This window comes from Salmo salar, chromosome 04, assembly GCF_965601325.2.
Source record: "Salmo salar chromosome 04, fSalSal1, whole genome shotgun sequence".
NCBI lineage: Eukaryota > Metazoa > Chordata > Actinopteri > Salmoniformes > Salmonidae > Salmo > Salmo salar.
In genome coordinates this window covers 21,118,575-21,140,986 of record NC_138294.1, presented here as the reverse complement: position 1 = coordinate 21,140,986, position 22,412 = coordinate 21,118,575, and the positions used below count along the sequence as shown (strand labels likewise).

Below are 22,412 nucleotides of genomic sequence, written 5' to 3'. Positions count from 1 at the left end.
CAGGTCTGTCCAGCTGCATCGTTGCTTCATATTGATTGTTAATGGGACGTACAGTGCAGCTGGGCTGAGATTGTTTAAGGGATAACTGAATGAGGAAGTTGGGACACTTGCCTGTCATTGAGGATTATTATAATCAGGACCTAGAGCATCAATGTTTATCCCAGGATGTCTGGGAAGACACACACACACACACACACACACACACACACACACACACACACACACACACACACACGATGAGTCATCTGTAATGGTTGCCTGGAGAAGGTTCAGAGCATGTTCTCAAGTGCTTGTTTGTGTTCTGTAAAACTCCGAGGCCCTCGGTCCTATCTGCTGATCAGTTTCCCATAGCAGAGTTCAGGGACTAGAATAAACACCAGGCCAGGATTTGAAATGTACCCTAATCCTGATACCTATCTTTTGTATATGTTTCATAATCCATAGCAGTACATCATTGTTGTCAAGGCTGGCAAAAAGCTGGACGTTCTATTGAATTAGTTTGAATAAAATATCACGGTAGGATTATAATCTGTGTGGAAAAGTTGATTTAGGAAATGTTATGGCGACTGTATCAGGGCGGTAGGCCAATAAGACAATGACCTTTTTAGCACCTAAGTGCTTTTGTAATGGCTTAAAATTTAATAACACGGTCACAGTGAAACAAAATGCTCTGAGACCTACCACTACATGTCCAGCATTTGTTAGACTCTTTAGCTGCGGTAACTTCAATGGTGTTAATGTTTTTTGCTTTGCTTATAAACACTGGAGGGCCCGTGATACAAACATGCGTGCTGACCCAGACCCAGCATGCCGTGCAGAGCTAGCACAGCTGTCGGACAACAGCGCTACTCTACAACATCCGCCTTCCGTTCTCTCTCCTAGATGAATTGATCGTTGTTTTCTTTAGGCTTAGCTCTGTCCGAGGCCTACTCCAAAATCAATTAGCCCAACGGAAAAGTTAGAGTTGAGCTGGCGAAGCTACTGCCCCGGACATCCATCTGCAGTCGGTTTTAAGCCGTAAACAGTTTTTAGTGTAAACAACCACGGTTTAGAAGAAAGCCGAGATGTCAATGATGCTCATCTTTAGTAAATGAGACGGTCGCTATCGGGAGGGGAAATCTGGAGCGTCGAGCCTTAAACGGATTTAAAGTGAAACCCTCGACCTTGTTCATCACGTTACGCAGGCCGCGTGTCTGGGATTTTTGTTTTTAAATGTTCTTTTAAATGTGGTGACATGTAGGAGGAGGGATGTTCTCCCGTTCTCCAAACCTGCAGAGAGGAGCGTGTTAAAGTTTGACAGGCCAACATTCCATACATTATATAAAATGATGCGTATCTGTTCTGCACGGCCCTACCGTGCAGGCGAGATGTCAAGGGTTATGGATAGGAATTAGAATATGCCCTAATGATAACATTTGCTTCTAACTGTGTTTACAGTACAGTGGCTGGGCTTGTAAGAAATAGTAACAACGTGTCATGGTGGAACATATTAACGGTTGATGCTGTCCATATGTTACTTACCATGGACGGCTAACGGTTAAACAAGCCTCATCGCAGGATTGAGGAATGAAACTGATGCTCTCACTCTTTAGGGATCAAAGGTTTAAGGGATTTAGTCCAGGATAATGGAGCTATTAGTTTTCTTCTGAGGCAGGTATTTAGGAGTGATTTGGGTGAATTCAATCTTCAGTGTTTAGTGTAGAAAACAGTTTATTTTGCAGGTGTGTCTCCTGAAGCACCCTGATCTTACCTCCTCTCCCTCTTCATCCCCTCTCCATCCTCCTCTCCATCCTCCTCTCCCTCTCCATCCTCCTCTCCCTCCCCTCTCCCTCTCATCCTCCTCTCCCTCTCATCCTCCTCTCCTCCCCTCTCCCTCTCATCCTCCTCTCCCTCCCCTCTCCCTCTCATCCTCCTCTCCCTCCCCTCTCCCTCTCATCCTCCTCTCCCTCCCCTCTCCCTCTCATCCTCCTACTCTCCCTCTCATCCCCCTACTCCCTCTCATCCCCCTACTCTCCCTCTCATCCCCCTCTCCCTCCCCATCCTCTCATCTCTCTCATCCCCCTCCTCTTATCCCCCTCTCCCTCTCATCCCCCTCTCCCTGTCCATCCTTCTCTCCCACCGCCTCTCACTCCACCACCTTCTTATTCCTCCTCCTCTCCCTCCTCTTATTCTTCTTCCTCTCCCTCTTACTCCTCCTCATCTCCCTCCTCTTATTCCTCCTCCTCTCCCTCCTCTTATTCTTCTTCCTCTCCCTCTTACTCCTCCTCATCTCCCTCCTCTTATTCCTCCTCCTCTCCCTCCTCTTATTCTTCTTCCTCTCCCTCTTACTCCTCCTCATCTCCCTCCTCTTATTCCTCCTCCTCTCCCTGCTCTTATTCCTCCTCATCTCCCTCCTCTTATTCCTCCTCCTCATCTCCCTCCTCTTATTCCTCCTCCTCTCCCTGCTCCTCATCTCCCTCCTCTTGTTCCTCTCCCTGCTCCTCATCTCCCTCTTATTCCTCGTCCTTTTACTCTTCCTCTCCCTCCTCTCTCTTCCTCCTTCTCTTCCTCCTCCTCTTCCTCCTCAGCTCTGTAATGAATCCCTGTTATACAGTGTGAACCCCCTCTCTTCCTTCCTCTCCAGAAAGACCTATTACATCCCACCGTCTACCGCCTCAGAGCTCAGCCTCCTCTATGTAGTGTGACAACTCTCCAGATTTATCCGTTCCATATACCCTTAAGAAAGTATATGGCCTTGGCCCAGCAAGGTCCTGATTAGAGGGCCCTGATCAATATCTCAATAAAAAGCCATTGGGGAAGTTTTTACGTTCTTTTTTCCCCTCTCCCTTCTCCCAGGATGCAATATCTGGGGAGTATCGATTGTTCAGGGTTCAGTAGTTAGTTAGTTATCTCCTTTGACTAACCCCATGGCGCTGTGCGTGTCACCCCCTCTCCTGGGGCTCGTGATAGATCACTGCTCTCCCAGCCACTGTAATTACACTCAGGCCACAGCTGGTCATTTATTTCCACACTTCACCATTTACCAAAAAATCTGCTTTTTATCTTTGGGATCCAGCGGCTTTGTTCTGCAGCGAAAGCAGAAAAGGGCACATGAAATACTGGCGTGATGTTACAGAGAATGGAGGGAGATGGAGGAGGGGATCCATCCTTTACTCAGGGACCTTCCGCTTTTATTCTTTCTCTGGATTTACTTTGATCTTCGTCTTTCTCTCCTTCTCTCGCACCAGACCAGAGCCACCTATAGCAGAGCTGGTTATGGTGAGGGACTCTAAAATGTTTGAAATAATGTAACTATTACGTCATTTTTCTCCTACTTTCATTATTTGTATTTATTAAACCTTTATTATTTTTTAAGGCCAGCAGTGGCTCTTTAAAAATGTGTGAGTAGCGGCAGTATTCATGTAGTTGTTTTCCACCATATCAACCCAGTCCACTGACAAAGTATCCATCCACTACCTTGGTAACCACAGGGTGGTCACCCAGCACCATCAAGCCTCAACCCCACCCCCCACCACCACCATCCTTCTCTCTGGTTCTCTCTCTCTCTCTCTCTCTCTCTCTCTCTCTCTCTCTCTCTCTCTCTCTCTCTCTCTCTCTCTCTCTCTCTCTCTCTCTCTCTCTCTCTCTCTCTCTCAAGCCCATGAAGTGCAGCACTTGACATGATTAGGCGGCATGCACACAGCCATTGTACCATAAGTGCTGTATAATGGGCATTGCTGTGTGATGGAGAGAGAGAAGGAGGGCCTCATGAATACACCAGACAGCCGTGCTAGATGAGCCTGTCACAGCCCAGCATCACACTAACACATTGAGAGGAGGGCACGATGCACAGCCCAGCATCACACTAACACATTGAGAGGAGGGGACGACGCTAGATTAGAATACAGAGAGGGTAGGGGACATCACTGTGTCTTGTGTCTGTCACCCAGCCATGTCCGCCTCAAAACCCTGGGAAATGGATTAACTGGGAAATGATATTATAATAATCAGTGGCGACCCCTGTTTTGAGACCCACATTTTTTGCAAAAAATAAAAGTCTAAATCAAAGGGTAGAGCTCGAAAATTCAAGCCTATTGGGTGCTGCCATAGTTATATTAGAAGTGTCCATCCAAGAAGGCTCAAGGTCATTGGCCACAGATACAATGACATCAAATCACATTATATCTACAGTAGCTTTGATTGGACTGATCATGTCAACATCTTACTTTCAAAATCTAAGCTAGCAGTCATCATCATGAATCAAGTTGACAATCTACTGGTAAATCCTATTTAATCCTTGTCATATGAAGAGAAATAATGAAGAGAAATTATAGATAAAACGTATCGGTGCTCATCGGCCGTTGGGCATAAACATTACACAACAAGTTGGAAATCGCAAATTCAACAATGAGTGGTTTGAAAGGAATCAGTAGCCATCTGCAAGCATTGCAAAGCAAACATTAGCCTGCTATTCAGTGGAGTGGCTGTGAGGTCCCAAGTCTACGATTAAGGGTCTCTTTTCCTAGTTAAAAATGATAAGCATTGAACATTGGCCATGCTGTCAATGAAGCTTGATTTGTGCCGCGCTCAAAACAACTGTTATTGATTAACTGAATATTTTCAAGACAACTGGTTACTCGGGAAAAACTCTGAATTGTACATCTGGAACTCGGGCCTCTTTCTAGAGCTACGACCTAAAGATCACTGACGTCATCATGATTCAACGTTTTTTTTCCCCTTCGAGTTCCCAGTTGTCTTGAAAGCACCATAAATCCAGAGACTTTGATAACAAAGTTTGATGACAAAATTTTCCCACGAAGGACCGCCACGCCATCTTCCTGTTCAAGTGAGCACAGCACAACAAGGTGAGTCCAAAAATGTATTGTATGCTGCTGCATAAATTATGTTATATGCCAGGGAACTATGTATACTGTAGCTAAGAAAGTAATACTAAGTGCATGTTGTGTAGTAAGCTGTTAGTAGCCCATGTGCCTCACCCTAATAATTGTCTATTTTCTCCTCTTAATTGCACCTACTGTTCTAACTTGGTGGTGCACATGTTGCCTATAGCCTGTTTTAGAGAAATGTAGTCATCGAATATTATAAGAGCTTTCATTGTCTGCTTATATGCCCCCTTTATTTATCCTACGGTTCTGACTTGGTGTACAGGGAGAACACTAAGAATGGCTCATGTTCTGAATTCTGTCGCTGTACATTTCAAAAGTGCTGAACAATTAGTTATATTGACTACGTCTGTCCTAGCTTGCTCATTAATGTGCAATTAATGTATTGTTCAGTATTGTGTAGTGGCTTTGCTATCATGCATCCCACTTTTTTTTGCCTCACCAAGATTTACATGCTAAAATCGCCACTGATGATAATAATAATAATATTTTCATGACATGTTCATTTTCTTTGTCAGAAAATGTGCTTTCACTCCAGCAGTCCTTTCCGATAAATTTGTGTCGAGCTATAAATGATTCTGTCTTGACTTGATGTTGTAAATGGGAACTTTAAGATTGACAGACCCCGAGGACCCCGAACCCCCAAAACATTTCCCAATCCCAGACGACCTTGGGCTTTTGCTCAGTCTTCTATTTGGTCGTGGTTGTGTTCAGAGCCATTCTGTGCCAGTTTAGATTTGTCAGGACGTTCAAGTTCGGCCCTGAAGGGTAGAGGTCATCTGATTATGAGGATACCTCCGGTAATGGCTGAATTATGCAATTCTGCTCCAGTGGATATGGATGCCTTCATTACCTACCAGCAGTGACAGATGTGTGCATGTTGTCAAAACTAAAAAATATGATGCTTTATCGAAAAACACAGACTATACCAGTTTGGTGACCGCATATATCATTTTTGTTGTGTTTTTGAAGGTAACATTGGTGTTTTAATATGGTTTGTTTGACTTTGGACATATTGTTGTGGGTAATGAAGATTTATTGTGAATTCTAGATAGATTTGTACATATTATAGTCGGTGGCATAAGAATATGTTCTCTTTGTGAAATAGCACAATACACTTCTTTTGAAACATATTTCAACAGGTAATAAACCACAGGGTGGTTTCCTAACAAACAAACAAACATTTTGGTTAATATTTACCCCCTCTCTTTACACCCAGCCCTCTCCTCTAAATCTCCACACCTCCCCTGGAGGAAGAATATAATTAGGGTGTAATTTCCAGACCCTTTGTCGCAGAATTTACACTGAGCTTAATTGCTGCTAATTGGGGAGTGCGCGATACTGAGCCCATCGGTAATTAGGACCCTATTTCCATTTTTCATTTTGAGCATTTGTGTGTGTGTGTGTGTTGTTGCACCGTGTCTGCAGCCTCATGCATGGCCACCCCATGGGAGTGCTTTGATCTTAGCGAGCCCAGTGATGTTATGGAGAGGCAATATTATATTACTCTCTCTTTCTCTCTCTCTTTCTCTCTCTCTCTTTCTCTCTCTCTCATTTAGTTTTTGGTCCGTGCTCATAAGGAATTAGAGTAGTAATTACATGGAGGAGTGGGATATGTGTGAAGGATATCAACGTGCTTATTGTTGTCATGTGCCGTGAACTTAGTCATGTGATCTGAAAGACCTGCAGCTTGAAGGTCCTCACTGTTAATTACTCAGGTGTGTTAATGTGGTCAAATGGCGTAGTACTTGTATGTAGCATTTGTAAAAACACTTATCCTTATGTTTTGGACTAACATTTTTATTTTGATATAGATTCTAGGTTTTGATCAAGACTGTTTGGCATATTCATCGCTGTTTTATTTCTAATACCTTTCCATTCCCGTATCCAATCAGGGATTGATCAACGGTAGCAGGAAATTCAAATTAATATTCAAAATAAGCAAATGAAATGGTCTGATCCTGTCATAAACAAAAAAGAACGAGTGAAATCCCATCATGATGAAAGTCGTTTAGGAGTATAGATGGAGGCGATAGCCTCCTCTGTGACCCTGAAGCTACCTTTCTCAAACACATAAACAACATTACAGCAACATTAGGAAGGCTGAATTAACATACACAGCTATGGAAATGGTCTGTGTAGTACACCTCATTTGACTAGGAAGGACATGCGTTAATGCACGGCTACCGTAGAACCTCACTTACGGCTTAAGGCGAGCTTTAATCATGGCCATTTCCATAGCAAGGCGTTTGACCCCTCTCGTTTTAATTTGGAGGTGTCGCTGTGACTAGCTCCCACCGCTGACACCGTTTGACAAAGAGGAAGTGGTTCTCTGGCGCCACAGTCATATGTATGACAAATCCTCAACCTATCCCCTCTCAGATTCTTATAAACTCATGGTTTATGCAAATCAAAAGAAATGATCTCGGCGATAGAGGCAACGTTTGAGCAATTTGAGGGGCTGCCAATGGGGTCCCTTTGCATTAATGAGAAGAAAAAAAGCAAAGGGAGAAATCACACCTCCTCTGCGTATACGCAATCTCACTGACTGTACCCGAAATGAATCCCGTCTGAAGTTATAAATGGCTGTTTGTCCTTCAGCAAAGTGCTCTGTGTGTGATGTATGGAATGCATGTTGCTGCTCTAGGTCCTGTTTCTAATGATAAAGGATAAAGGTCGTATAGGATCATTTGCATAATCTCTAGCCAAAAGTGATCCCCCTTTCCACACAGTAATATTAATGCACACTCACTCACACACACACACACACACACACACACACACACACACACATTATTCACCAAAGTTAATTTCAGAGGGTGCAAATGATCTAGCCTGGCAATCCTTGATGTTTCACTGTTTTTAATATCGTCCCAAAAAAAAAAAGAAATTGCAAAGGCTACGCAAAAAGCATTTAAGAGCCGGGGAAGCGCTTGGGTGACGGATCCTGCTCCTGTTTGGCGGGGTCTGATTGGATCTTGATGGATGACTATCGTTTGTCCTTGTCAGAAAAAGAACAATTTGGGCATTGAAATAAGAGTGCTATCAAAGTTTCAGTGGCTTCCAGAGAGAATCTATTACCATGTTTTAACTGCCAGTGTTTGAGGTTTGAGAGGGGGAGATGAGCGATATTGGCTCTCATACACTACGCCTTAAATTCCCATTTATTTATTTGTCATAAATTAATTAATTGAGGTTAATGTCTTTGTCCTCTGTACTTCCATAGATAGCGTTCCAAAGTCAATGAATTTTCTCTGTTTTTGAGTGTACATTATTTGATCAAATAAGAATAAATCAACTAATCACAAACTGTTAGTGCACATGAATGTCAAACTTAAATCAATGTAATTGCATGCCATGGTGTATTGATTGATTTAAGTGCTTAAATAGTATTCATTATATGTGAGTAGTGGCATTTTAGTCATTAACTACCATTTCTTTGTGTCATTTATAAACATAAGTCAATAACTGCATGCTTTATTCAGTATAATACAAGTTCATGAATGTATCATTTATTAAAGGCCCATTGTAGTCAAAAACGTGATTTACCTGTGCCAATAACAGGAAAATCTGCCAACAACAGCTGGTTTTCAGTTTCCCACTCAGACCACTCCCAGACAGTCCTAGCAAACTTCTTGATAAATTACTCTTTGCTAAGAAGCTATTTTTGTTTCTTTTTGACCATTTGAATTGAAAACAATCACAGTAAGGTACTTCATTGTTACCCAGAAATGATTTGGTATTGAGATTCAAAAACAGCTGCATTGAACCTTGGGTTTCTATGGTAACACACATTTAAAACCATCAGTGGATATTCTAAACGATTGTATTTCTTCTATGGTGGGCCTCCATAAAATACATATTTGAAGGACTAATGTTTTTTTAATGTTTTTTTAAATAAGACACAGGTCTACGGTAAATGCATGTAGAAACAGTCCAAGGGTAAAGCATACTGTGCATACTGAATAAGAAATTGGACAGCAGGAACGGCATATTTCCCATGGTTCCAGGCGTCTCTTCTTCGGCCTACACGGCAGATATAGCAATGCACAATGCAATTGGCTACAATTAAACGATTTGTTTATTATGTCACCCTCCCCATGCCAAGTCCAATTGGACCGTGTTCTGTTTTGATGCAAACAGACAATTTAGTTGGCTTTTAAAGGTTGTGTAAAACCTCTTTCCACAGTCTGGTGTTTTCATTTATTGCACATAGTGACCTTTTTTTTGATTGCACCCATTTATTCATTAGTGAAAGCAACACAGACACACACACAAAAGGAGAGAGGCTGAGATGGTCTTCTAATGTTGGTAAACTTAGACATAACATTTACTGCCACACAGAAAAAAACAATTATATTTTATTACCTCACAAATGTCTTATTGGCCCGCTTTCTCATCGGTTGTCAATGTGGTCTACATTAAACAGCATTTAGAGGGATCCAGCACTGCGAAGTGCTCCTTAACACACACACACACACACACACACACACACACACACACACACACACACACACACACACACACACACACACACACACACACACACACACACACAGTGCCTTCAGAAAGCATTCACACCCCTTGACTTTTTCCACATTTTGTTGTGTTACAGCCTGAAAAAAAATAATAAATATATATATATATATATATATATTTTACAAATTTCGCTCGTTCTTTTTTTTTTTTTACAAACAAATAAAAAAGGAAAAGTTGAAGTGTCTCGACTCAATAATTATTCAACCCCATTGTTATGGCAAGCCTAAATAAGTTTGGGAGTAAAAATGTGTTTAACATGTCACATAAGTTGCATGGACTGTTAAATAGTGTTTAACATAATTTTAAAATGACTACATTATCCCTGTACGCCATCCATACAATACCTGTAAGGTCCCTCAGTCGAGCAGTACATTTCAAACACAGATTCAACCACAAAGACCAGGGAGGTTTTCCAATGCCTCGCAAAGAAGGACACCTATTGGTAGATGGGTAGAAATAACAATAACAAAGCAGACATTGAATATCCCCCTGTAGCATGGTGAAGTTATTAATGACCCTGTGGATGGTGTATCAATACACCCAGTCACTACAAAGATACAGGTGTCCTTCCTAACTCAGTTGCAGGAGAGGAAAGAAAACGCTTCAAGATTCCACCGTGTGGCCAAAATGTGACTTTAAAACAGTTACCGAGTTGAATGGCTGTGATAGGCTAACACTGAGGATGGATCAACAACATTGTAGTTACTCCACAATACTAAGCTAAATGATAGTGAAAAGAAGGAAACCTGTACAGAATACAAATATTCCAAAACATGCATCCTGTTTGCAACAAGACACTAAAGTAATACTGCAAAAAATGTGGCAAAGAAATGTTACTTTATGTCCTGAATACAAAGCCTTATGGTTGGGGCAAATCCAACACAACACATTACTGAGTACCGCTCTTCATATTTTCAAGCATGGGGGTGGTTGCATCATGCTATGAGTATGCTTGTCATCGACAAGGACGAAGGAGTTTTTCAGGATAAAAAGAAACAGAATAGAGCTTACCAAGATGACATTGAATGTTCCGGAGTGGCCTAGTTACAGTTTTTACTTAACTCGGCTTGAAAATCTATGGAAAGATTTGAAAATGGTTGTCTAGCAATGATCAACAACCAACTTGACAGAGGTTGAAGAGTTTTCAAAATAATAACGAGCAAATATTGTACAATCCAGGGGTGCAAAGCTCTTAGAGACTTACCCAGAAAGCTGTAATCACTGCCAAAGGTGATTCTAACATGTATTGACTCAGAGGTGTGAATACTTATTTAAATGAGATATTTCTGTATATCAATGTCAAAAATCACGTTTTCATTTTGTCAGTATGGGGTATTCTGTGTAGATGGGTTAAAAATCATCATTTTTTTCATCCATTTTGAATTCAGGATGTAACACAAAATGTGAAATTACAAGACAGTATTAATACTGAAGGCACTGTACACACACACACACTCACACTTGCGTAAGCATACACACACACACACACACACACACACACACACACACACACACACACACACACTCTCCGTCTACCACAACAGACGCTCCCCAGTAGGCTCTAATGAGCGAGGCCTTTATGAGTAAACTAATTACACAAGTGGTTTGTGTAAAAGGCCGCAGCGCTGGCCTTTTGTCATTTTAATTGTTGTCATCTTGAAGAATGGGTGCTGCCGTTATTCTGCCAGCGCAGCCCGTCACACGATGGACGAGCTGTGAATTATTTATCATCTTTGTAGAAACTCTCTCAGTGTACACATGCACGGCGCGTGTCACATGGTTTTTCCCGCCGTGATACAGCGCCGTTCTCCGTGGGGGATTGATTGGCGACGGAGATGGCAAGGTACTGGGGTGGACGGCGGGCGGACGCCCATCCAAGACCCTTCATGAGGAACCTGGTTGTGGTGCCGTTCACGACACGGCAAGCGGTGGAGATCGTTCCATAACACTGTGACTAATTACTCCCCACTACCGAATACGTCCTCCCACTGATGGATGTGGAGGAAACCTCCTTGTAAGAGGATGAAGTGTGTGTGTGTGTGTGTGTGTGTGTGTGAGACACTGGCTTGATAATCATTTTCCTAGATGAATGCGGTGTGAGGCAGGATGATGAAGTGGTAATTAGCGTAGGGAGACTATCACACAGCAACAAGGCCTGGGCCCTTTGTGACGGGAGGGAAATCAGGTCCTGCACATTCTGTCTGCTGGATGGAGACACACACTCCAATGTCTCCTAGCACACACACATACACGCACGCACACACAGGCATAACACACACACACACAGGCATAACACACAGGTATAACACACACACACTTGTGGTCTCAAATGTATTCATGAAGTAGGTAGCCTAGCGGGTAAGAGCGTTGGGCCTGTAACCAAAAGGGGGCTGGTTCGAATCCCCGAGCCGTCTCGGAGGAAAACTCTGTCCACGTCCCCTTGAGCAAGGCACTTAACCCTATTTGCTCCTGTAAGTCGCTCTGGATAAGAGCATCTCCTAAATGACTGAAATGTAAATGTATTCCCTCATTTCCGCTCTTGTGTATCTTCACACTAAAGCCCTCAACAAACAGGAGCGTTATTATATTGTGGGACCTTGTTTAGTTTCTGCCCTGTGTTTCTGTTTCATTTCCTCTGCACACCAGAGACACGTCCTCTCCATCCCTCCTCCTTCCTCTCTTCCACCGTTTCCTCATCACGTCTTCAAGCTCCTTAGTAGCGAAATACATTTTTAATGAGAGATCTTTAACATCTTCTCTTTGCTTATGTGCTTTAGAATGTTGCCTGTAAAATATTGAATAGTTGTGGTGTCTGCTATTCCCCCATGCGTCTCTTATAAACTGCCTCGGATTTACACAACCACGGGAGCTGAAGACAGTTTCTTTCTCTCTCTCTCTCTCTCTCGCTCTCTCGCTCTCTCGCTCTCTTGCTCTCTCGCTCTCTCGCTCTCTCTCTCATGGAGAGAGAGAGAGAGATTTATTTTTCATTCGTTCAGATAAATCAAGTAATTAATGGCTTTCATAGAAGGTCTTAAGCACCTGGCTCGAAATTGTATTTATTTTCTTGTGTAAAGCCCCTCCCCTTTTAGAGGCCCCGTGTAATCATTGGTGTTGGCCTGAAGCTTTGTGGGGAGCCCCGGGCTCCTGACTGGAGCAGCTACAGCAGCAGTCAAGACCAGATCAAACAAACTAGCTCCCATACACACACACACACACATGCAGACACGCGCACACACACATGGATGTACAGACACACACGTACACTCACACATGTGTAATAGTGATGCCGGGGGGAATCAATAGCTACATATCGGGATATTATTTTTGACGATATATCGTATTGTTTTGACAGTATCACAATATTATTTGTGCACTAGTTGGCTGTACCTGCTCCAAAACTCAACAAAAAAATTTCCTTCATGTTTTGTTCTCCATCTTCTTTATAAATAGGGAGCCAATATGTTTTCAGCACTTTTATTTTCCTGACTGATCAAGACTCGTGTTCTCATGGCTCTCTCTCTTGTCTCTCTGCAGCAGACATATGGTGAGCAATATGTTTGGAACATGAAATCGCAATATAATCACGATATAGAATTGTAATACATATCGGATTGGCACCTAAGTATCGTGATAATGTCGTATGGTGAGGTCCCTGGAAATTCCCGGCCCTAATGCATAACCATGTACACACACACACACACACACACACACACACCACACACACACACACAGAGAGGGTTCTGGTTCTCCCTCGTACCTCCACTGATACACACATCTCACTCCACCTCGCCAGGGTCTGATGTCAACACTCATTTGGTGTTCAAGCTGTAAATGTGTTTGACGATATGTTCCAGTGTTGTGCTATTGTTTCCTCTTTTCCCTACAGCGCTTCCTCTTCCCCTCACCGTTCTCATGTGGATTACGTTCTCTTGCTATTTAGACTTTTTTTTTTTTAAACTCTGCGACCCCCCTTCGTTTTGATATTGTACGTTGTTGGATTAACGTACTGTATATGCAGACGGCCAGTGAAATATCAGGACATAAAAGAGCTGTCGGTCTCGAGGCTGCTTCTGGTGCTATCGTCCTGATTTATACAGCCAGGTGGAATAGTCCCTGTTACACTAGAACACTTCTCCCGTAGCACCGTGGACGCACTGACTTACAGCGCAAAGTATTCAGACCCCTTGACTTTTTCCACAGCCTTATTCTAAAATGGATTCAATAGTTTTTTCCCCCCCTCATCAATCTACAAACAATACCCATAATGACAAAGCAAAAACAGGTTTTTAGACATTTTTGCAAATGTATTACTACAAAAAAAACAGAGACCTTACTTACATAAGTATTCAGACCCTTCGCTATGAGACTCAAAATTGTTGCGCAAGAATCCTTCTTCACCCTTCTGACGCTGCACCGTGCGTTTCCAGAGTTCTATCTCACCATGCTTCTAGAAATCAATACACTGAGCTGTTTAGAGGCTAAAGCCATACACCAACCCTAATGCAACCTTAAGAATAACCCAAATACACACCTGCACATGTCAAAGACCACTTGTTTTTCTCAGTGCTTTAATAGTAAACTGAATATGTGAACCCACCTCATAGGTGAAGAAGGGAAGTGTCTGGCCTCCGTTCCACCCTACTGAGTTAGAGAGATTATGTTGTGTTCTTCCGCTGTTTTCATTTATAAATGCCGAAAACATTCCCTCATAATACGTGCAATATGGAACACATTTGGCATAATTTAGTTTGACAAATTACCAGCTATTTCTTCTCGAGCAGTAAATTAGTTATTTAGATTAGGCAAGCTTTTTTCGATAAGGGTGGGTGGAATAAAAACACCTCACTAATGTTGGGAAGAAATGTATTTCCTGTGTCAAAAGAAAAGTAATTAATATTTTAAAATATAATTTAAATTGAAATCCCTTTTTTAGTTTTAATATTTTATTGCCTGTATGTACACAACACAATGCTGTGTGGTGGTTGTGACTCTTCATTAACAGTTACCCAATCTCAGGGACTTAGAAAGTGTGATGTGTTCAAAATGGCACCCTATTCCCTATTTAGTGCACTACTTTTGACCAGGGCCCATAGGGAATAGGGTGCTATTTGAGACGGAACTTTAGTCTGACTGATTTACTGCTGACCAGGCCTGGGTAAAGGAGGAGGTGCAAATTGGGAAGAAAAATGACAGAGGCCTGTGGACATTGATTAATATTGGTAATGCCATCCCCCTCTCCCGCTTCCCTGTTTTTGTAATGGCGTTTTGGGACCAGCCCGGGCACTCGCCTGCTACCCGGGTAGAGAGGCTAGAGCCGAGGTGCCCTGCTGGGTCCCAAATGAGCCTGGAATGGGAGCACGTCGGAGTGTAGGGAAACTGATCACTCTGTCAGCAGCTCATTCCACCATAATGTATTTAGTGCTCATTTCACGAGAGAGAGAGAAATTATTGTTATTTTCAAGGTCAGGGTTTTACGTGGTTTATCTTCTGTGTTCTATTTGTTGTGTGTTGGGGGGGAAAAGAAGACACCCAGCATAGCAAAACAAGGCTGTCTTTATGCTGCTGCTGGCCTCGCTACTCTGCACTGTGACTGGGGCTATAGGCTACCACCACGCTGTTCTGTAATTGCTAACACATGTGCTACCTCTGTTCCCCTGCAGCCGTCCTCGGGAGTTCTGGCGCCTCGACTACTGGGAGGACGACCTGAGGCGGCGCCGGCGCTTCGTCAGGAACCCCTTCGGATCCACTCACTCAAAGGCCACGCTCAAAGCTGCAGCCGAACACGGTCAGTCAGCCCTCCTCGCTCAATACCCAGCGTCCTTTGCTCAAACCCTCCGTGAGTGTCTGTGGCAGCAGGTCCACGGCAATAAAAATTAGCACTACAGTTGCCATAAGTGTTTTATTGTACCACAAGAAACAGTCAAAAGAAAAAGCACACCCTCATTTGAATGAAATAGTTCACACAGTTAACTGCCTAACTTGCCTCCCCATTAGTGTTAGCTATGTTAGTACGCAGTGTTCCAATAGGCCCTCACACACTCATCCTGTCCCTTCCTCGATCCCTAAAGTTTTACTTAGAATTTCTCCCCTTTCAGTTATTTGATGTCTGAGTTGGCATGAACCTTCAGTGGTAGCAATGTGAAATCTGTTTCCTTTTCTTTACTCTTGCATGACAGTGGTACCTGGCATTAATGGTAAGTAATATGTCAAGCCTCCCTGACTCCTAAGCACCAAGCCCTTTGGTTGGTCTTCTCCCCATTTCCCATGATGCATTATCATTTGACTTGTTGATAGAAAGCAGCAGTTGGGATCTTCCGTTCTTTCCATCTTCATTTTTCTCTTGAATATTTAATTTGACACCAAGTATAGCAGCAATTAAAATACTATGGGTTCACACATTTAAAGGGGGGGATGTTGATTTAGGCTAGGTAGGTAAGTATTGTAGCTGTACAATGATATGAATATAAATCACTTGAATCCCAGTCGGTATCCCACCTCAACTACCTTTGTTCCATGTTATTTTCCCTGCTTTAAATTCCCAATCATGGCATCATGCACAACATTCCCACCATCTCAGGGGATGACTTGTACTTGATTTGATTAAAAAAAGAAGACTGAAGCTATAGTGCCAGAATCACATGGGTTCAGTTTGATCAGCTCAGAGATGTCATTATGTTCATAAAGAGGGCCAGGTGAGGAGGACCAACGGTGTTCATGCCCATTAACAAACCTGCCTCATTATAATGTTATGAATCTTAAATTGGCTAAAGATCACCAAACAAAAATAGATTAACTTTCACGGGCATAATTAGGTATTTCTTTGAAGGTGAATATTATATGAGGGCTAATTAGTTTAGGTGAAATGAATCATTTTGGAAATATCAGGACTATAAATTACGCAGTACGTCTTGTTTGTGTGTGTTGCAGAGAGAAACCCAAACTAGCTTAGTTGCTCTTGACCAAGAGCTCAACAGCACCATGTGGTAAAAGCAAGTCAACGATCGTGTTCTGTTTAAAAGGAAACAGTGACATCAATACCGTTGTATTACCTAGAAGACAGAGGTATCGATAAAACCAACAGTATTGATTACCTTTACCACCAGCACTGGAATTGGGTTTCAATTGATCCTTTCGTTTCCCTGTACTTGCTTTAAAAACAACAGGTGCTGATTCTGTTTTTAAGGCGTTTATGTAAAGTGTTAAACCCCGATTTTTCTGTTGAACTTCCTATGAGGACAACTCAACCAAAGTGAACCAACAGTTCAATAGTCACCGTCTCATTCTTAGCGATAACTAGGTTGGAGGAAACGTAGAAGCCATTAACCGCATTGGCCGTAGGACACACGTTCTCTAGCGTTAGAGTAGGAGTGCCGTTTTCCCCGGAGTAGGCCCTAATCCCTAGTTTCTGCTAAAACGTTATCCTGCATATCTTGGATAATAACTAGGGAGCGAGCTATACTACTATTTTCACAGCACTAAGCCAAGCTGTGCTGGGCTGGTCTGGTTGCTGCCACCATGCTGGAATATACAACGTGAAAGGGAAATGTCCGAGCCAGCACAGTACGGTTCTGGTCGGCACAGTGTGAAGAACGGTTTTAGTCATCTACCACATTCATTGGCCAAGTAAGAGAGGAGTCCCCAGAGTAGACCCTAATCCCTAGTTTCTGTTAAGACACTAAAGGCCGTATTCCCAGTCACACCAGGGTTAGCGATCAGGGCCGTGCCTGTGTAGGCCTGTTGGTTTTTACCGGCTTAACCTATTGCTCTCCACAATAACGGCCTGTTTCTGCCCCCCCCCTCCAAACGTGACATCAGTCCTCTTGACAAACGGCCGCCGTGACAGAAGTCAATAAGAATGTGATCTAAAAGCAATAAGCGTCTGGCAATCCCAGCATCCTCATGGGCCCGGCGGGGACCGGGGACGGGCGTAATGGCTGTGGTGTGGAGCTGCAGCTGGAGGGTGGAGGGACCTGAGGACCACTGGTCCTTCTCTGTATTACTCTGCTACTCTCACTCTCGCTCTTTCACTCTCGCTCTTTCTCACTCTCGCTCTCTCTAGGTTTTTCTCTTCTCCATCTTTCTCTCTCTTTCTCTCTCTTCTCTTTGTGTGTCTCCCTAATTCTCTTTTTGCTTTTCTCTCGTTCTCTTTCCCTTCATCCCTTTCTGTTAGATCATTTCAAGTCATCAGAGTTTATTTGGTCACGAGCACAGGATACAGCAGGTGTAAACAGTGATGCTTGCTCACATGCTCTCCCTCAACAATGAATGTTGAGTAGGAGCTGGGCACAAGGCGACCATCTGTTGGCGCCATCTTACAATTTTAGTGCAATGAAGAGCTGATTATGAAGGCATGGGATCGTTGAAGCGTCATTTGGTGTCTTGTAATTGTTCTCCCCTCTGCATCACTCTGTGACTTCCTGTTCTAGTAGGGGGCATCATCAGTAAGTCAGTATAAAACATGCTCTGGATATAGTCCTCAACATATGGAGGACATATTCTGCCATATAGGCTGTGTTTTGCTTTAAAAGTCACTACTGTAGTAAAAATAGCCACCAGCCAGTCTTGGTAAGGCGGGGTATATTACCTCTGCAGAGTATTGTCCTGTTAGTTGCGTATGCACACACACACACACACACACACACACACACACACACACACACACACACACACACACGCGCGCTACCCTGCTGCATTTGGGGAAAGAACATATCATTAAAATATCTCTTTGACTTGAGGCCTGACTGCAGCGTCCATTTTCTGATGTAACCTTTCTTGTTGTTTTCATCGACCCGACATTTGTAACGGAAGTGGAGCGCAAGGCGAGAGAGCAGTCGTGAGTTGAGTTTTCAAACAGGGAACAGAGGTCATATCTGGCTGTAATTATTCTGATCCCATGAAACAGGGAAAATAGAGAGAGAGAAAACCCTCCTCTTTCCCCAATGAAGATATTTAGTGCATGATCACATCTGCATTTAACATTTATTTCCAGCTACTAGAGTGATGGCAACACTTTTCAAGTCATGAAAACACACTCAAGAATAGAAATTAGACATATTTAACCGGTAAGAGAATTAAAAAAAACATTTGGGGATTTTAAAAGGTATTGTATTCCTGTCAACTTATTTAGCAAAAAAAGTGCATTGTTTGTTTCACAAAGTATAAGTAAACCCTTTCCTAAATGGCATATTTTTTATGTAAGATATGCAGGAGGAAAACATTCCTGTATTTAGGCCATGGACAATCCTTAGATTCTATACAACTGTGATCATTCATACCCAGCCAAGAACCTTGAGGACCATTTCCACTCTGAGAGCCCCAGCCGGCCTGCAGACGCGTGGCGGTCAGGCTGGTTGGGTCGGTGAGGGGGCTAGTTATGTATTTATGGCTGGAAAGAGACATGCTTTCTGAGGATTGATTTGGTCCTGCCCTGGGTGAAGGGAGGGCTGTGGAGGGAGGCTGGAGGAGAGGTGGCTGGCAGAGTAAATACTTGAAGACTAATGTCTCTGTTCAGCAGATCAATATTCGCCTCATGACTCCAGCTCCTGGCCATGGTCTCGTTAAAAACACATTTGTTAATTCTGACAATTTAATTGCTCTTGACCAAGCATGCCTTGAGCTTTAGTAATGTAAGCATATGAATTAGCATGTTGAACCTCTGGTAATAGGGAAATGACCTGGGCCTCAACGTAGCATGTCTTTAGTATTGCGTGAAAGTAGCATTTGTATTTTGAACCTCTGGCTAGAGAAACAATGGGGCCTGAAAGTGTAATGTAGACAGGTTTTATTCACGTTTGTGCCCCCTGTTCCATCTCAATGAATGGTTCGGGTGACTTGACCTGATGGGTATTTTGTATGTGGCATACCGGCTTATTTCAGAAATGTTTCAGTGTTGTCGCTTGTTATATGTTGTAAAATGTGTATGTGTTTTGTTCAGAATTATTTGTCAAGGATTTATAATCCAACCACAAAACGCCAGACTTTCACACTCACTGAGACTTCATATTTAAGCATTAAGGCCTGGGGGGGTGTGGTATATGGTCAATATACCACTGCTAAGGGCTGTTCTTAAGCACGACGCAACGCGGAGTGCCTGGATATATATTGTATATTGACCTTATAAACTGGTTACCAATGTAATTAGAGCAGTAAAAATAAATGTTTTGTCATACCCGTGGTATACGTTCTGATATACCACGGCTTTCAGCCAATCAGCATTCAGGGCTCGAACCAGCCAGTTTATAATTCTAAGTAACATAGACAACAGTTGACAGAGACTTTGCTTCAGCTGAAGGACATGTTAAATGTGTTAGCCTTTGAATATTTTGCTAAGACAGCCTAATATCCATTGCGTTTTTTTAATGAAATGTTTAGACTTTTCACTGCCTTTTAGTTTTTACTGTGCTTCGATTGTTTCACTTTTAAGTTGAAATGGCGTTAAATGGATTGTAATTGTTTGATACACACTCCCACATTTGATCATAAAAACATGCATTCAGAACACTTCCCTGTACCTATGTCATATATCAAAAATATACATCATATCAATTATGTTTTCAAGAATACTATATTTTATGTTATTAGTTTTGTTATGTTAGGATACATGTATCAGAACTATAATCTAATAATAGAGTTTTTATTTTCTTAAATTCTCCTGTCTGTTTATTTTTTTACTTACAAAGTAGTTTCGAAAGCAGCACAATGTTTGTAGAATTTTATTTGCACACAATAGACAATCTAACATGACCAATTCTGATAATACTATTCACAACTAACAAGTAAATCATTCACAGCCTTTTAGTAACATTTATTGGCAAACTAGTAAGTTGATATAGCAGCAGTAGTGTTTTCTTGTTAGTTGTAACACAACCCAAGACCCTTCTACATCCATATGCTAGTGTGTTGTGGTCTTCCCAGGGTGAGACTTAGTGAGCATGTTTATGGCAGAATGTACAGAAGTTCAAATACACATGTCTACCTTTTTCATCTCACTCCTGTCAGTGAGAGAAAGTCGTCCCGGGCCCATCGGTCTGTCCAGTCAGTTCACTTGGATGGTGTGAATATACTATACTATTGTAGCATGTGGTATGTATTAGAGAGCTGGTAGTAATTTCAGTGCCGCTAACTCAAGAATCCTCCGGGGAGACTTAATTACAGGAAGACCAGTCTAAATATCATTGAGCTGCATATTTTCCATGACATGAGATTTCTCAGCTCTCTTAGACTCACACTCTCTCAGCTCCCTGTCTCTCTGCTCTCTTTCTGCTCTCTCTCTCTGCGCTCTCTTTCTCTCTCTGCTCTCTGTCTCTCTCACTCTGCTCTCTCTCACTCTGCTCTCTCACTCTGCTCTCTCTCACTCTGCTCTCTCTCACTCTGCTCTCTCTCACTCTGCTCTCTCACTCTGCTCTCTCTCTCTGCTCTCAGTTCTCTCTGCTCTCAGTTCTCTCTCTTTCTCTCTCAGGTCTCTCTCTTTTGTTCTTTCTCTCTCTGCTCTCTCTCAGCAGTTTTGGAGTCCATATATTATAGTTTCTGATGTTGAGAAAAATGCTAATTATCTTAGGGTCTAACCTCATCAGGTGATGCTGCTCAGAGAGATTGGAGGGGCCACTGGGTCACTGTCCAGTGGTTTTGGAGTGGAGAGCAAAGAAACTATGTTGAGTGTAACACACACACACACACACACACTCTCGTTCTATCTCTTTCACACACACATTCTCTCTCACACACACACACACCAAGGGCCTGCATGATGAGGGTTCTGTAAATGTTTGCAGATTACTGTTTCACTTAAATCCTTTTGGAACCTCGTCATGTTAAGTTGAAATAAAAAAGGAAGGCAGTAAGCTTTGGCGGCTCTTTGCTTTGTTGTAATATCTTTGTCTCATGTTTCTGGATATTGGGTTTGACCAGACACATTTTTTGTTTTGATGACTTGTAAGGGCACAGCACAGGCAAATTGGGGTTTTAACAATGAATTTTATATTTTATTATCAGTACATTTTATACTTTACATACAATGTTGTATATCTGCATTAGAAATGCACTGAAATACACGTTATTGCCTGGGTATCAATTAAATAAAGTAATTGGATTTGAACTATTAGATTAGTGCCATTCAGGTAATGCAGTAAAGACAAGTCGATACAATGTCGCGCTATGACATTGTAACCTCACTCCCGCTGCCATGTGGGTACAGCTAGCCTGCGTTGGCACAACGCCATTGGAAAATAGCTTTATGAGATAAGATGAGAGTCCGATTAGTTAACGTAACCTTTCATGTTCACAATAACCCCGAAGGCTCCCAAGAGTCAGTGCTGGTGTTCCAGCTGGGTTTATGGCTCTATGATAACTTGACAAATTGTGACAATAATATATGAAAATTGCATGAAGTTCCACTTAAAATTGTTGCCAGTTTTCTATCATGGTTTTATAAACTCGTTTTGATGTTTACATCAGCTTGCAGCATCTTTATGTTGACGTTATTTTTCGCATGGAGTTTTTTCATTTTACTAAGAATCATATTAGCATAAGATCCGTGTTGCATCTGAATGTGCACTTGAGTTATAAACTATTGCTTTATATCATAATTATGGCATTATTACATTTTTATCAGACTTATTCATGCTATTTTGTCAAATCTTAAAATACTTTTGACCAATTTAATTTCGAATCCATTCTGGAATTGCAACGCAAAACGTCAAGACTTAGCCTAAATAATTAAAGATATTTGTGGCAAAATAGACAACTCAACTCAATAAATATTTATATTGACATTTGAATATTCACTTGACTTTCGTGGTACGAATTATTGATCAATTAAATATGCTACAATATTAATAGGTTATATAGCCATGCATTTTCAGTGATCTTTTTAATATTACATCTGTCATACCTGTGATATAGTAAACTATCATTAAATATAGCCCAGAATAGCAGCATATTTTTTGTCTATATATTTCAAACGTTTCTTGTTAGGATACTAACCTCTGCACA

The 22,412-nt window shown here is 42.1% G+C and overlaps 1 protein-coding gene across 1 annotated transcript in view; it reads left to right on the top strand.

The window, feature by feature from the left end:
• LOC106602365 (lipopolysaccharide-responsive and beige-like anchor protein) overlaps positions 1–22,412 on the top strand; it is a 333,282-nt gene that overhangs the window by 176,956 nt on the left and 133,914 nt on the right. The window contains 1 exon segment of the mRNA XM_082974174.1: positions 15,083–15,207. Within this exon segment, the coding sequence (XP_082830300.1) occupies positions 15,083–15,207 (125 nt within the window).